Below are 17,390 nucleotides of genomic sequence, written 5' to 3'. Positions count from 1 at the left end.
CGACAACGTATCTTTTTAAGATATAACAACAAAGCAATATTACAAGCAGTTGTCGATCATCAAAAACTGAGTATGATATGCGCTCGAAATATGACAAGAAAAAATGTTTATGGAACAATTAATTTTAATAAACAACAGTTATTCAATGTTACAAAGAGAAAATACCTTCACTGGTGTGAGATACCGGATATAGAGTCAGCATGCTAATCAAGCAACCTTGCCTTACATTTGTGTAATTCATGAGGTAGATATAAGTGATCACGATTAAAAGAAGTTCAGAGAAAAATATACTGAAATTTCGATTAATTTTGACCGCCACGGTATACGGGTAGTCCAGTCGTAATGCTTATATCTCGATAGCGTGGTGATAGAGAGTCCGCTTCCAGTGCGGGAGGTCGTGGGTTCGATCCCCGGCCGCGTCATACCAAAAACGTGAAAATTGGTACCAGTAGCTCCCTTGCTTGGCGCTCAGCATTAGAAGGGAAACTAGCCTCTTCTCTCGTACCATTGTGGCGGTGGATTTAATCAGGAATGAGGTGTCGAGAGTGATTAATGTAAGTTGTAGAACTTCCTTTCCTTCACAATCGACCTAAAATAAATTATGTATAAACTAATGCTTATATCTAGTGCCATTGCAGGTACTTCTCATTTATCGAAAGACTGCAAATTATGCTTTGACTATATTTTGTACAAACTTGGATGGGCTGGAGTTACTTTATTTAGGATCTTTTTGCAGGAATGCTTTCTGGATTTTTTTTCTTCTTTTTTTTTTGATTTTTTAAATAATCCCAACATGTTGTCATTTATTTGTCAGTAAAAACTAATTTTTTACATTAAAGCATGCTTGGTAAATACATGATATAACTTAAAGCCTATAAAAATTTTCGGCAATACGTGTGATTTTCTTTCATTATTAGATTAAAAATGTTATTTCGCCATAAAAGATTGAGTAAAGTATTTTTGTTACATTTTAACAACTAGATCGGGGTTTATCGACTCTGTTGTAAACTGAACGACAGGCAAGTAGAATGTTCAAACCAATGGTTGTATGTGTTATAATAGTCGGAATAAGTGATGTAACTGAAACAAAGACTCAGTATAGGAACAGCTACATTCTTCGATATAATGGAACTTTGGGAGAAGCCGCTATATTGGAGATATCCGAATATGGTTACAAATTAGAAAAACGGGTATGTATCGTGTTTCTTTTTTGTGTTCTTCCTTTTCATTTTTGGTAACATACCTTTTGATTAATATAAGCATCAATACATGTTCGTCAATATAAACTTTAAATAACTAAATATAAATGTAAAAATAAACAGAAATTGAAAACTATAATGATGTTAACAAATAAAAAGATATGACATGAAAGGAAGTAAGAATGTTGTATATCCTTTAAAAAATATATATCAGAATAAAAATATTTCAGAATAGATAAAGATGACGTTGGCGCACCAAAAGTAATGAATGTAGTCACAATTTTAAAAGGACTAGCCTTGTCCTCTGGCTTCTAGCGTATCCTGATAAAACTAATTTTCACTGGACAATTTCATATGACCATTTAACCTTAAAGATTAACTGTCAAAATATATAAGCTTAATGCTATATATAGTGTTCATTGAAAGCTGGACAATACCTACATGTAAATTGCGCTCTGATGGTAATGTCTACACCGTATAAAAACCTTTACAACGGGCAAATACATGAAAAATGACATGTACTCTTTCCTACGATCAAAATTGTAATTATAGGAAGTAGTAATCTGTCAATATCTATGTCTTACAAACTCATCCCGATTTTGTGCGAAGTACATAGTATGTTTACATTTACATATCAGCGACCAGCATGATTGTTTACCGTCTCGACTTGTAACCGATATGGGTGAGTCCTCCATGAGGTGCTAGATGCAGAAAACGCTCGAAATAAGAAGCTTTCTAGATTCTTTAGCATTCCATATACACTGTATTCGTTATTTCAGTTTGGAAATTGGGGAATAAACTCATAGACTGCCCCCTCCACAACACCAATCCGCCCCCCCCCCCTCCCCCCGACCCTCACAAATCAGACAGTGTCTCCTGTGGACTACCAAGATACTGTGAAACATGATTATTTATCGACTCACTTGAATTCCAACATCTTCATCAATCGGCTGTCTCTCGGTTGACAGTTGGAAATACATTGCCTACGAGTACTTGTTGCAAGGGCAGCCAACCTACACACAAACACACTAACGTCGCATAAAATGTACGTCTTTCGTATGACAAAAATCTGTTAACATCTGAAATATTCCGCTTTCAAAGTGGGGTCAATAGATTTCCTGAAAGTGCAAATGTGTTATTGTACACATTTTCATTGAAAGGGATGCATTTTAATTGCAAATATTAATGAATATTTTGTAGAAGTAAACAAACATTTCCGTTTTCTTTTTATCTATTTTTAAGTGGTAAATGGAATGAAAGACTTCTGAATGTTTTGTATTAAATTTAGGCCTAAATGCGTGTGTTGTGATACTTACCAACAAGATACTGGTAAAGTAATATGATTTAATATGAGAATTTATTGACCTGACTAACGGGCAGTAATTTCATGTTGTAAATGATTTAAGTATAAGTCACGTTTGAGAAAAAGGCTAAAAAGCCTTCCCATACACATTACTGTAGAGAGGCAAAGAAATAAATCGTAATTCAAATAATCGTAATTCATGTCGTGGTGTATAATATCATTATTAGTCCATCAGTCTTTAATATCTGTTTACCTCATAGTAGAAGATTTTCATCTGATATAAGAGCGCATTTTGTTGTGAAGAAACATTAATTTTGTTTCAGATCTTTGAAGGATATTACCAATTTCGTAAAGATGTATCATTAACACGTAGTGCTGAAAGCGCAGACGACAACATGGAGGACTTAAAGATTAGAGATAAAAAGGTACTCTTTCAGAGTGACGACCTGAATTCAAAAACACGATATTTCTACCAACTAAATGTACTGGTAAAACAGTTTTTAAAAAGTGCAGTGAAGCATTTGTTTTCATATCTATAAGATAGATGTATAAGGTTGCTTTTGCGAACTAAGCCCGTTACCAAATGACAATACATTAGGGCAAGAAACTGCGCTACGATGTCCCGTTATGGCCGTCTCCTCATATTTTGAAATCGATACAACGAAAGCACGATACCACGACACATAAATCAATGACAGCAACATCATAATTTCTTTGCAAGTGTAACCTTTGTGGAGTTATCTTCTAAGGTATCCGTCTATTTCTTTGGATTCTTTGCACACTTGGAACTTGTGGAACAGCCGGAACGCGATACTACGACTAGACGGTAAAAAGTCGATATTACGATGTTATTTACACACACGAATAGTTTGAAAATAACAATTGTATGTTTTCAAACTTGTTATTTGAATATCATTATGTTTGCAATAAATTTACGAATTACAAACATATAATACAACTTACCTTATAAAACTCATACAGATCTAGATCTATTATCTCCAGTTAGTTGCATCAGAATCGGAAACGCCTGGCGTACTTTCATAGTGGGTGTGTGACGTCACTTACTGTATGTGGTAGCGTTAGAATATTTATTTACGGTGATAATTTTAATTTTCACCGGCTTCATTCGTATGATTTTAGTTAGAACAGATGCGCCTGTAAGAAAAACATTATCCTATTTGCATATTATATTTGCAACCAAGGATATGCGATCTTTCATTCGCGGAATGATATTGCGATCGTAAAGTCGCGCAGAACTCGATTATATTTTTTTCGAACCACATCTGATAAGCTATAAAATACCATTTATATATGCCAAAAGGCTTATTCTCAGTTCTGTTAATGTTTTTATTTTTAGTTTGTCTCATTTCAACAAGAAGAGGTGTATTACAGGACGAAGCGTTTGATACAAAAAGATCGAAAGCGACGTTCAGTTTCCATATCAGATGCGAACTGGACAGACCAGTGGAACTTGGTACTAGTACTCTTCGTCTTTCTCTCTCATTTTTTTTATCACAAACAAGCCATTAGTTGCCGGCATTTTGACTGATTTTATAAAGACATAATTCATTATTGAACTTTTAACGTTTTTATATATTTCATGCACTGACGAACCTCGATTAAGACTTCGACGCAACTACGTTGACAGCTAAATACTCTTATTTATATTTTAAACGTTAACCAAACACATATATGCTAGAAGTTTAGAATTCTAAAAAATCACTGGTTATTTTTTCTTTGTATATGTATTATAGAACCCAGGTCATGTGCCGTCTATGGGTGTGTATAGTGTCTGGGGTAAAGGGTACATGGGACAAGGCGTCACTGTAGCAGTAATTGACGATGGAATTGATGTTACACACGTTGACCTTACAGATAACTACGTATGATGTTTTGTTCCTTTTAAACTAATTAAATAATCAAGGCCTTTGAATGGTATGTCGCCGAAATGATCACGGTTCAGAATTCAGACGCGCATGAACTGAACCATGAGCTAGACTTTAGCCCGAGTTGTTAAATATCCAACCATCTGAACGATGAACCGTGGTAAATTAGACGATAAATCGTTAAGAAACCTTTGATTGTTTTTATTCTTACATGCACATCGAAATGTTTTGATAAAAATTATGCTTGACTTCATTGATCCACATGGCAATGAAGCGGGCATCATGTGACAATTTGACGGTATAATTGACGTCATAATGCTCTTTCTGGGTCCACTTAACGCAGAATATACATAGCTTCGCCTTCTTCTTTGTTTAACAGTCAATCAAATTGACATTTTAAATGAAAATCAAACGCAGCTGCTGTAAATGGTTTATACTGCAATCTTACTCCATTTTCTTCTGTAAATACGGCTGTAAGTTTTATTATAAGTTCACAAATGTTTGATGAACGAGGGTGATATAATTGCCAACTTTTAAGACCTAAAAGTGGTTTTAAAAACAGAAAAAGCGGAAATAACGTTATAATATCTCTTTTTTTGTTACAGAACGTTTCTCTAAGCTACGACTATATTTACAACACGGCGGATGCATCGCACGCTAATGTTGGAGAAGGGTAACTGTTATGTAATTTAGTTCAATCAGACAACGCAGTAATTCCCGGAAAAATAACATTTAATGTCTATGTATATACCTTTAATATCACCGGGTTCCCAATTTAATTTAATTTATTTCTTTGTGATTTATATTACATGTTTATAAAAGGACATTCAAAGATTTCACGTCGACTTTATACTTCTTTCAGTGTTATTATTTCTATAGTAACATAAAGTGGCAACAGTGCATTTTTACAATTATTAAGAAATATATGAAATGATAAGTTTTAATGTATTTCAGGCAAGGTACAAACTGTGCTGGAATCATTGCGGCAGGACGAAACGAGCACTGTGTCATCGGAATAGCGTACGAAGCTAAAATACTAGGTAATTTAGGTTTATACTGGATAAGCTTACAGGTTATGTATATCACTGTTTTAAAGTGTTTCTATGGTGAGGCTTTAAAAGATATTTCTGAACCAGCAATTTACAAATCAACAGGTATTTCTACAGGGTTTAATGAAACTGTTGTGTTTGGTGTACCTTTTTTTTTACAAAGAAACATGCCCAGTCCGCTTAAACGCTGCAGACGAAGTATTTGCGTTACTGTATAATGGTTTGTAGAGTTATTACATTATCAAAGACAGCATGCATTTTCGCGTATCTTCACCTTCTTTCTTATAATGTTCTTGCTACAAAATGACTATGTGCACCGCCGTACGAATACGTCTGCGGATGTCTCTAAATTGTATTCTGGTACTTATAGCACTTGTAGATGTTAAGTTCTTCTCAAACCGTGCCTAGAGGGCGTGGACGGTAGCTTACGTTTCCACTACCGGCCAAGAACAGGCTCAGTCAAACTGAGCCTGCGACCGGTGGTTTTCCACTTTTAAATTTTATTATCACAGCAGTACTGTTTTTTATCCATGTGGCGGCCGTAAAAAGTCTCCCCGTACCTTCAGTGAGCTTATAACATCTGTAAATGTTTAGTTCTGCTCAACCCGGGGCTAGAGAGCGTGGACGGTAGCTTGCATTTCCCCTTCTGTCCATGAATAGGCTCAGTGAAATCGAGCCTGCAACATTTTTGTTTGTGTCATTTTGGGCGACCTGTGGTTTTCCACTTTTATATTTTATATGAAAACAAAATAATAAGTTGTATGGTGGCATATTTCTGCATACGATAACCAGATAAGTTTCGCGAAAATTTATTGAGTTTTCACAAAAAACAGAAAAGCTTACGCGAAAACACGAAAAGTACTGCAAATATTAACTGCAAAAATTTGCGTTAGGGTCCAGTTCTGCAGAAGAAAACCAGATATGTTTCGCATAAATGGACCAAACTTTCATGAAAAACGGTAAAGTTTTCGTGAAAATAAAATGTTTTCGGCAAAGTAACATTTTATTTTCACGAACACTTTACCGTTTTTCATGAAAGTTTGGTCCATTTTCGCGAAACTTAATTGGTTTTCTTATGCAGAAGTGGGCACTATCACAAATTTATCCACTTAATATTTACAGTTCTTTTCGTGAAAAGCTTTTATGCTTTCGGGAAAAGCTTTTATGTTTTCGCGAAAACTTTTCTGTTTTTCGTGATAAGATTATCGTATGCAGAAATACGCCACCATAAAGTTGACTACCGCGGTGTTTATTTTCTAAGGTTATGCTCGCTGATCTCATGCTAAAGACGAAATAGATGTCGGTCAGTCTGGTACAGTTGCATCTAGTATACTGGTTTATGTACAAATACTGTTGCATCAATGTTACTTATATGCATTATTATTGAATCAGCGATTCGTCTTGTGGATAGCGTATATGGTGCCACGCCATCAGAAGAGGCGTCTGCCCTGATTCACCAGCTAGAAAATATAGATATATACAGCAACAGTTGGGGACCTGAAGATGACGGCGCTGGTTTTGATCCTTCTGATGGTATCTCCTCCATCCAGGAGGCAGCATTACTTAAGGGAGTAACAGAGGTACACGTATTTCCAAGTGTTTCTCTTGATTTCAGCTATTTAATATCTAGATATTATCATTCAGATCAATGTTTTCGCTTAGATTTAATTTTAAAAGAGATAATATTTAAAATTAACACTGTTTGTGTGATATAGCTTTGAAAGACAACAATATATTACGTTACTGTAAGTGTGTTATTTGCTTTTTTTTGGATACTATTCGCAGTTCGTGTTGATAAAGTGTCATTGATTTTGGTTTTGGGATGCTCTTATTAATTTCGACAACACTACTTCAAATATCGACAGTGCATACGTAGACGATTGTACTGTAGTTATGTCGTTTTCCATTGAATGTATATTAACGGATTATTATGAACTTTACATATAGTCTATAGAATAAAAAAATTGGCAAACGATTAATATCTCATTTTCAAACCGATAAAAATATAAAAATATGTATGAAGAAAGCTTGATATCCTCTTATGTTTTCCAACCCGAAAAAACACAGGGTAGAAATGGTAAAGGAGTGATTTACACTTGGGCAGCAGGAAATGGAGGTGCCTATTTTGACGATTGTAACGTTGATGGATACTCCAACACCATCTATTCTATATCTATCAACTCTCTGGCGCCGGACACTGCACCTGCATGGTATGCCGAGGAATGCACAGCAGTAATGGCGGCTACTTACGGTGGAGACGACACACAAGACACAGTTGTAAGTATGGATATAGTACCTTTGATGGGACATTTTATTAAACGGACAGACGCTAAGATAACGGTAACATACCTAAAGATTATCTATATTTTCAAACACATTCAGTATTTCAAATTTTCGAATTGCTTAGTCTGTAGTTAGTTTTCTGCACTTTCAAAATAACTATTTAACAGTTCTTTCAATTCTATGCGGATATATATTTCTAGTATGTATCTTAGATTGACAAAAGTAAAATTTATAGGGTAAGATGAGCATATTTTTTCTAACCTTTACTTTATTGGTCATAATACCGGTCACTAACATTTAAGTTAGCAAACAATAAGACTAATGGAGTTAAAAATATTACTTTCGAATATGTTTACCGGATTTTATAATTTTTGTGTTACGGATGTAGAGTTAAGCTTTACGATTGATATTCATTTCAAGGCAACAACCAGCCCGGGTAACCAGTGTATAGACGACTTTCAAGGAACGTCTGCTGCATGTCCGGTTGCTTCAGGAATCATCGCATTAGTGCTTCAAGCGAAGTAAGCTACTTGTTTATAAGCACCAATTCAAGGAAGTAACTACAAATTTCATTTTAATAGAAATATGATTGTTCATGTGAACTAATCAAAACTGAAGATGTTAACACATACAAAACAAAAATTTAACACTACTTGAACATCATTTGTTTTTCTCTTGTTTCGTCAGCCCCATTATTTGCTGATAAAATGACCAGCGATTGAACTTATTAAGCTTCTTTATTTGTTGTAAGTACAGGTCAGGTAACGTGATACTGGTTTTGTCTTTCACATTCTCTAATTCTGCCTTTCAACTTTTAAGCCTATAAATTTTGTAAAGAATAGAACAGATCAATTTAGTATTGCTTTTATTAATAAATGAATTCAAATTCTCCACAAAAGTATTCAGTAGGTCTGTCTGTATCATGTATATTCTACGTGACAAAGTAGCCGATGATGTTGAGAGGAAGATTACTCATAAATTCAGTAATATGTTAGACAAACGTCTCAATGCGGAAATGGCGAAAAGTAAAAAGGATGTGGAAAAACACATTCAGGAAGTAAGAGATGAACTTAATACTGATATTAAATGTCTGCAACAACAGATAGATGAAATCCCTCATAGACATGAAAGTCCCCAAACTAATGAGACAAGAGATTTAAACATATGTGTTAGAAATCATCCACAGAGTCCTAATGAAAATGTTAATCACTTGGTATCTGATCTACTCTTGGATGGGTTGAAGTTAAAAGATGTAGGTTTTAAGACGGCTATTAGGAAACATAGAAATGACAACAAGCCGGGTGTTATTATTGTCACATGTAACAACATTGATGATAGGGAAAAACGTTTGAAAAACAAACATGAGCTAAGACACAGCTCAAAATATGAAAAGGTGTACATCAACCCAGATGAATCCACAGAAACACGGGTTAACAGTAGCAATCTGAAACTGCTAATATCATCTTTGGAAGTGTCCGGTCTCAAACCTCGAGGTTCACGTCTGGTAGTGGAGGATAGTAGTGATAATGATTCTAGGGAAAGTGTCCATTCTGACCAGAATGGAAGGGCTAGAAACAGAAATAATAGTGGTTCTGGGCATAATAATCCCATGTCAAATGATAGTTATACAAGATTCATTCAAAGAAAGCATAATCCTACATTTAGAAGAAACGGTAATTTCTCTTCTCTTTTTTCTACTGGAAGTGCTGATAATTACAATCAGCGTGGTGAAAGATTCTAGCAGAGGCTCCCATGGTGATAGACATAGAAACACAGAGCAAGATCATTCTGGAAACTCGTGGAACAGAAAAGACAATTATTCTAATGCCCACAGAAGGAACACTGACTATTATAATAAAAGAGATAGATATGCCAATCATTACTTGTGTTCATTATATTGATCATGATTCTGTTTAGGTTAATATTGTTGTTGAGCCTGATGAAGGGAATAGTGACACTAGTCAAGATTTTACACTTTCTGAAGTAAGACGAGCAGTACTAGATATTAAAGGTAATAGAGCTGTTGGAGTAGATGAAATTCCAGGTGAAGTGTTAAAGAATGACTATGTTATCAACTTTCTACACAAACTTTGTAATAGATGTTTTTGCACTGGCTCATTGCCACAGTTATGGAGTAGGGTTTTTATAAGGCCAATCCCTAAGTGTTCTACAAGTGATCCAAGGGACCCTCTTTCATATCGCGGTATAGCTATTACACCTGTAGTTTATAAAATTTATTGTACCTTGGTTAATAATAGAATAACATCTTGGACTGAAGAGAATAATATCATCTACGAGGGTCAAAATTGTTTTAGAAAAGGCCGTAGCACAGTTGATCACATTCAGTCTTTAACTAGTATTATTGATACAAGAAAAACACGTAAATTGTCAACCTTCTGTGCTTTAATTGATTTTAAAAAGGCTTTCGACACCATAAGTAGAGAACTGTTGTACACCAAATTTTGGCTAAACTTGGTTTTCATTCGAAATTAATTAATGCTATTAAGTCACTCTATCAAAATGTTTTGTATTCTGTGAAACTAAATCATTTCAATACAGATTGGTTTGTTGTCAATACTGGTTTAAAACAAGGCTGTTCATTGTCACCTTTATTATTCAACCTTTATATAAATGATATAGCTTTAAAACTTAAAGCTACATGTAATGGGATTGATATTGATGGTGAAAATGTACCTATATTATTGTGTGCTGATGATATTGTTTTAATAGCAGCTTCAGAAAATGTTAAATATACTGAATTTATGGTGTGTCACAGATGTAATGAATGTAAACCCATTAAAGTCAAATATTATACATTTTCGCAAGCCGTCCGTGAATCAGTTAGAATTTGTGGTTAGGATTGGTGACACAACTCTTAATTATGTAACACAGTATAAGTACTTAGGAATATTATTAACTCAACATTTAGATTTTGCAATTACTGCTAAGACTGTTGCACAGTCTGCAAATAGAGCTTTGGGTATGTTAATAGCCTGAACTAAAGCATTGGAGGCATACCGTATGAAGCTTTTACGAAATTGTACGAGGCCACAGTTGTTCTAGTAATAACTTATGCATCATCGGTATGGGGTGTGATACTTTTTCATTCATCACTGCAGTACAAAATAGAGCTGCTAGGTATTTCCTAAATGTAGGTAGGTACACTCCAAATGCTGCAGTTTGTGGTGATATAGGTTGGACGCCAATGTTTTATAACTGTTGGAAATCTGTACTTGCTATTTGGTGTAGACTTAGCAGTATGAGCACATTAAGATTGAATAAGAATTGATGTAAGAATTGGAACTACAAAGTCGGTCAAAAGTTTAAACAGTATGGTTGTGACATATTTTGTAATATTGAAACAGAATTTCATAAAGTTGATGTATTTAGTAACATGCTACCTAAAATTTTTGATGATTTTATACAAGATTGTAGTAGAGATGTTAGCCGTGATACTGCACGGAATGGAATAGGAAGAAACAAGCTTAGATTATATAAAACATTCAAACAAAGTTTTTATGCAGAGCAATATTGTACATCAGTCTTTAATAGATCTTATAGGGGTGCATTAGCCAAGTTCAGAAGTGACACAGCCCCAACTGGTATTGAGCTAGGACGATATAATGGTATACCGGTGGATGAACGAACATTTTTCACTGTAGAGATTCTGTTGAAGATGAAATACATGTTCTATTACATTGTCCGTTGTATAGCTCTTTCCGAGCAGAACTGATACAAACAGCGTCAAGTTTTAATACAAATTTTACAGAACTTACTGATACTGATAAGGTTGGGTATTTGCTCTCAAACACAAACATTGTATTTTTAAGTGCCAAAACCTGTTTTAATATTTTAAACTGAAGGAAAATAGTACGGTATGGTTGATCTTATGATCTTAGTAATGATGCACTTGGTCCTTGGAAACATTTTATACTGTATCACTGTATCACATTTAATATCTAATATTATGGAAAACTATTTGCCTTTCTAGCACGTTTTTTTTAAGATCCATCTTTTGTCAAAACTATAAAAGCTGCAGCTTTAAAACGTACTTTGGTCTATCGACATTAGGTGACTTAATAGGCCATTAACCATAACTCTGATATGCACTTTATTAAAATTTATGGCCCTTTTGTACTTAGAAAATTTGAGTTTCATGGTTAATTTGGAAACATTTTATACTGTGTCACATTTAATATCTAACATGATGTTCTACTCAATAGCTCACCTTCTCACTACATTCCAGTACTTCTGGTGATACTATATACTTCAGTTTACTCCACTTTACTGGATGTCAGGGTTATGTTTAAAGAATTTGTCACTAATTCTATTTGTCTAATAGTATCTCTATATTATATTAAAAATTTAAACATGGTATACTTACTGGATGATGAGAACCTATATTTTGTGATAAGATCCTAGGTGATTTTAAAGAATATATATATTTTAAGTATTTAAGAATCTGTCCTTGATACACTGATACAGTTTGTCTGTTTCCAAGGGTTAAAGGCATGTGTATGTATATAATGTGTAATATCAATATATTGTTCTTTTAGTAGATGGAGATTTTACTGTGAATTGTATAAAATCATTTTAAAAGTTTAAGTGATAGAATATTAATATGAAACTTTTTAAAGTTTAATTCTGTAATGTTTGTTCTCCTAGTCTCTCATATTTCTTTTAAGAAAGGTTTGCATGAATATTTCATTTGTAAATGTAACTGTAATATATTTGTATTCATGCAGAGTGAGACTATAATAAACATATCTTATCTTATATTCTACGTATCTCTTTAGTCCTGACCTGACATGGAGAGATGTACAGCATATGATTGTTGAGTATTCTACTGTATCATGTTTATGTATTCTACGTATATCTTTAGTCCTGACTTGACATGGAGAGATGTACAGCATATTGTTGTTGAGTATTCTACTGTATCATGTTTATGTATTCTACGTATATCTTTAGTCCTGACTTGACATGGAGAGATGTACAGCATATGATTGTTAAGTATTATGTCAGTATCATGTTTATGTATTCTACGTATCTCTTTAGTCCTGACTTGACATGGTGAAATGTACAGCATATTGTTGTTGAGTATTTTACTGTATCATGTTTATGCATTCTACGTATATCTTTAGTCCTGACTTGACATGGAGACATGTACAGCATGTGATTGTTGAGTATTCTACTGTATCATGTTTATGTATTCTACGTATATCTTTAGTCATGACTTGACATGGGGAAATGTACAGCATATTGTTGTTGAGTATTCTACTGTATCATGTTTATATATTCTACGTACATCTTTAGTCCTGACTTGACAGGGAGAGCAGCATATGATTGTTGAGTATTATGTCTGTATCATGTTTATGTGTTCTACGTATATCTTTAGTCCTGACTTGACATGGAGAGATGTACAGCATATTGTTGTTGAGTATTCTACTGTATCATGTTTATGTATTCTACGTGTATCTTTAGTCCTGACTTGACAAGGAGAGATGTACAGCATATTGTTGTTGAGTATTCTACTGTATCATGTTTATGTATTCTACGTATATCTTTAGTCCTGACTTGACATGGAGAGATGTACAGTATATTGTTGTTGAGTATTCTACTGTATCATGTTTATGTATTCTACGTACATCTTTAGTCCTGACTTGACATGGAGAGATGTACAGCATATGATTGTTGAGTATTCTACTGTATCATGTTTATGTATTCTACGTATCTCTTTAGTCCTGACTTGACATGGAGAGATGTACAGCATATGATTGTTGAGTATTCTACTGTATCATGTTTATGTATTCTACATATCTCCTTAGTCCTGACCTGACATGGAGAGATGTACAGCATTTGGTTGTTGAGTATTCTGTTGTATCATGTTTATGTATTCTACGTATCTCTTTAGTCCTGACTTGACATGGAGAGATGTACAGCATTTAATTCTTGCGTATTCTACTGTATCATGTTTATGTAATCACGTATCTCTTTAGTCCTTATTTGACATGGAGAGATGTGCAGCATATGATTGTTGAGTATTCTACTGTATCATGTTTATGTATTCTACGTATCTCTTTAGTCCTGATTTGACATGGAGAGATGTACAGCATATGATTGTTGAGTGTTCTGCTGTATCATGTTTATGTATTCTACGTATCTCTTTAGTCCTGATTTGACATGGAGAGATGTACAGCACATGATTGTTGAGTATTCTACTGTATCATGTTTTGGTATTCTACGTATCTCCTTAGTCCTGACTTGACATGGAGAGATGTACAGTATATGATTGTTGAGTATTCTACTGTATCATGTTTATGTATTCTACGTATCTCTTTAGTCCCGACTTGACATGGAGAGATGTACAGCATTTGACTGTTGAGTATTCTACTGTATCATGTTTATGTATTCTACGTATCTCTTTAGTCCTGACTTGACATGGAGAGATGTACAGCATATGATTGTTGAGTATTCTACTGTATCATGTTTATGTATTCTACGTATCTCTTTAGTCCTGACCTGACATGGAGAGATGTACAGCATTTGATTGTTGAGTATTCTACTAATACCGGACTTACGAATGCTTACTTCTATACCAACGCAGTCGGGAAGAAAGGTACGAAATATCTTTTTTTTCAACTTGTTTAAAGTTGGGTTTTAAATCACACAGAGATTGTTTAAGGTCATAAGGTATAAAAATATGACACGAAATTACATTCTTTTGTATAATATATGCATTTTGAAGAAAAAATGTCACCAAAAAGTGTTTCGGTTGTGTTTCTACTACGGTCAAATATGTTGTTCAGCTAATCTTTGACATAATTGTATGAACTAACCTGAACAAATGGCTGATGTTAGTTTACTTGAAATTAAAAATATATCTGTTTGCCCATGTGTACCTAAATGGGAGCATACAACACTTTCATTTTCAAGAAGTTTGCTTGTTACTTTGTAAGACTAGTAAGAGAAGGACATCGGGACGGTTTGTATAACGTTAGTCTACAGGAAATAACGTAAAATACACTTTAGGCTGTATCTAATGTTACGGATATCTTTCAATAAATGAACAGTGTAGCTTACTTATTTCTCCTCAGACATTTTATCGGATTAATTGAATGCCCAAATTGCAAGACGATTATGTGGAACTTATTTGGAACTACAAATGTCATTTAGATTGCAGTATTTTATATAAATTAAATTATGCTCACGTTGCTATTTTTAACAAGAAAGTATGTAATTGCTTTCTAGAGTATTGTTGCCTTTCCATCCGATTACACAAGCATATGACTGCAAAGATATACCCATTAACACGTGTTTTCTATTGTAGTTAGTCTGAGCCATGGCTTTGGATTGATGAATGCCGAGGCGATGGTGGATGTCGCCCCCACATGGATTACTGTACCTAGTCAGATAAGCTGCCAAGGAACAACTCAATACGTATATAAGTAGGACTATAGTTAACACGTCTTCATTCCTGTCTCGAGTCGAGTTACTGTTCAATATACAAATACATGTCAGATTGTCATGCTAAAGTTGTTCATGTAATGAGACTGTGTCAGTCAATTACGGTGCAAGCAAATACTAAGATTTATTTACTGTCTTGTTATATATGTATTTTATATATATTCTGGAAACAGACATATAGGTCATTATCAATTAAATAAAAGTTATGTTATAAATACAAATTTTATGTTACGTTCCATTCAATTTCGTAGGTAGAAATGCGAAGAAACATTAAAACATATTAGAATATACAATGATATATTTTCAATGTGTTTATATAAAATCTTAAAATCAATAACATAAAGACACATCAGTTCGATACTCAGTCATGTGACATTCAATGCTTGTCGCGCTTTAGAAAGTGTTCTAATTATCCATCCATTAATATTTGTATTTTCCGATACATTAATACAACTACATGTATTTCATAGATTTGACTTTTTCTACGAAAGATCCGTATGTTTTAATCATGTTGCATAACTGTAGGTCGTCGACAGCATTAACATCAATTGTTAGCACATGGACAAATGAGTACTGTTTTATCAAGTACCTTGAGCATGTACAGGTTAGCATCAGTTTCCAGGCGGAATACAGAGAGAACACACAAATATACCTCGTGTCTCCAGGGGGTACAGAAAGCCGGATACTGCGTGAGAGACCGAATGATATAGAAACTGGGACTGTTTCTTGGAAATTTATGTCACTTCACACATGGGGTGAAAACCCTTCTGGAACGTGGACACTTAGAATGGATTCTTCACTTTCAAGTAATAGTAAGGAAAGTTGAATTCTCTTTTGTGTAAATTATAAAAACATACAATTGACAAAATAACGTAATCTTGCCTGTCACTTGATTTATATAAAACAAATTGAGGTCATCTAATTTTGTGGGTGGGAGCCATGTTTATGGATATATTTCTAGGTTCACTCCTAATGCCGTCACACGCATCATTTATAACATTAATTATTTCATGTCTTCAGCATTGAACCTTAACACATGGTCACTAACATTCTTTGGTACTGCTACAGATCCGCTACATGGAATTGAAGATGGTAATGTTTTAATTAAAAGAATTCTGAAACATGACATTGTTGCATGCTAGACTGTTTCAGGTAAATATAGTACTTACATGTCTCTGTATGCCAGTAGCTTGCCATACCCTGATTTGAAATCGATTCTATATTGATTTAGCTACCTAGCCGCCTACATTATCACTGGACTTCTGCGTCCGCTCTGATTGCAATTCGATTTCCGGAGAATACTTTATGAGTTAAAGGCGTCGTAGATTATAGCCAATGCAATTTCGTCATGGTCCAAAGCTTTGCGTTAAGTATCACAAGGTGAGAAAAAATGTGCAGCAAGACTGGGACTCGAATTCATGAATTCGGAACACCACCCTGATTCTCTGCTCTGTCGAGTGACACGGCTGCTAGCCGTCTAAATATATTCTCCATTTTTTAATAATCAGGATCTATACCGTGATACCTTTCTCAAACATTGCTATAAAGAAGTGAATTTCAGGCAAATGTGACTGTGTTGATGAAATGTACCTGTTTTCAGAGTGGGAAAAATCTATGAATACAATTTTAAGTGCACATTTGATCTTATTTGCAGAAAAACAGAACAACAATATGAGTGTATTTGTTGCTGCTGCAATTGGAGCACTCGCCGGACTGGCCGTTATATCTACTGGTGTTTTTGTCATCACAAAAGGTGCAATTCTGAAATCGAAAGCAGCGGTGGTACCGGCAAAGGTCGGGCAAAATCAAAGTGTATTAACTTTGTCCGGAAGTCTCGAACAAGGACCAGCAAGTGAAACCTACTAACACAACATGTTCACGTAACCTAAGAGATTAGCATTTTAATCATAGTTTATCATGGCCTACATCGAAATAAGTTAATTTTACGATGTTGTAAGATCTGATATACTTGCAATCCTGAACGTTCTTTCGATTGATTAAACAAAATATATGTTCGTTGACATTAAAAGTCCCTTTTTTGTCTTTTCGTCACTGGATAAAATGGCATAGGCATATATATTGTACCATGAACTAAAATCCAAACAACAGTAAACATGTCTAAGCGTTTGGGTTTCGCTTCATGGAGATTTACATTAAATATAAATTTGTATTTATAAAGATAATTTTAAATAAAAATGTTGAGTTT

General features: G+C 34.4%; 1 protein-coding gene across 1 annotated transcript; it reads left to right on the top strand.

The window, feature by feature from the left end:
* Nucleotides 1-524: 524 nt before the first annotated feature.
* On the top strand, nucleotides 525-16,336 carry LOC123541082 (furin-like protease kpc-1). Its single transcript, XM_053527173.1, has 13 exons — nucleotides 525-1,190; nucleotides 2,826-2,927; nucleotides 3,860-3,976; nucleotides 4,257-4,385; nucleotides 4,994-5,061; nucleotides 5,343-5,428; nucleotides 6,830-7,017; nucleotides 7,505-7,714; nucleotides 8,141-8,241; nucleotides 14,233-14,336; nucleotides 15,048-15,165; nucleotides 15,710-15,996; nucleotides 16,205-16,336. The coding sequence occupies exons 1-13, from the start codon at nucleotides 1,029-1,031 to the stop codon at nucleotides 16,324-16,326; spliced, it is 1,794 nt and encodes a 597-aa protein (XP_053383148.1). The 5' UTR covers nucleotides 525-1,028; the 3' UTR covers nucleotides 16,327-16,336.
* The last annotated feature ends 1,054 nt before the right edge of the window (nucleotides 16,337-17,390 follow it).

This window comes from Mercenaria mercenaria, chromosome 16 (assembly GCF_021730395.1).
Source record: "Mercenaria mercenaria strain notata chromosome 16, MADL_Memer_1, whole genome shotgun sequence".
Classification (NCBI taxonomy): Eukaryota; Metazoa; Mollusca; class Bivalvia; order Venerida; family Veneridae; genus Mercenaria; species Mercenaria mercenaria.
This window is presented reverse-complemented; position numbering and strand designations above follow the sequence as displayed.

Excerpts from the sequence above, each read along its gene's own strand:
- LOC123541082 (XM_053527173.1), top strand. The coding sequence starts at position 1,029 with ATGTTCAAACCAATGGTTGTATGTGTTATAATAGTCGGAATAAGTGAT. Across the intron at positions 3,977-4,256 it reads GGACAGACCAGTGGAACTTG|AACCCAGGTCATGTGCCGTC; the intron begins GTACTAGTACTC and ends TATGTATTATAG. Across the intron at positions 15,997-16,204 it reads TTCTTCACTTTCAAGTAATA|CATTGAACCTTAACACATGG; the intron begins GTAAGGAAAGTT and ends TCATGTCTTCAG.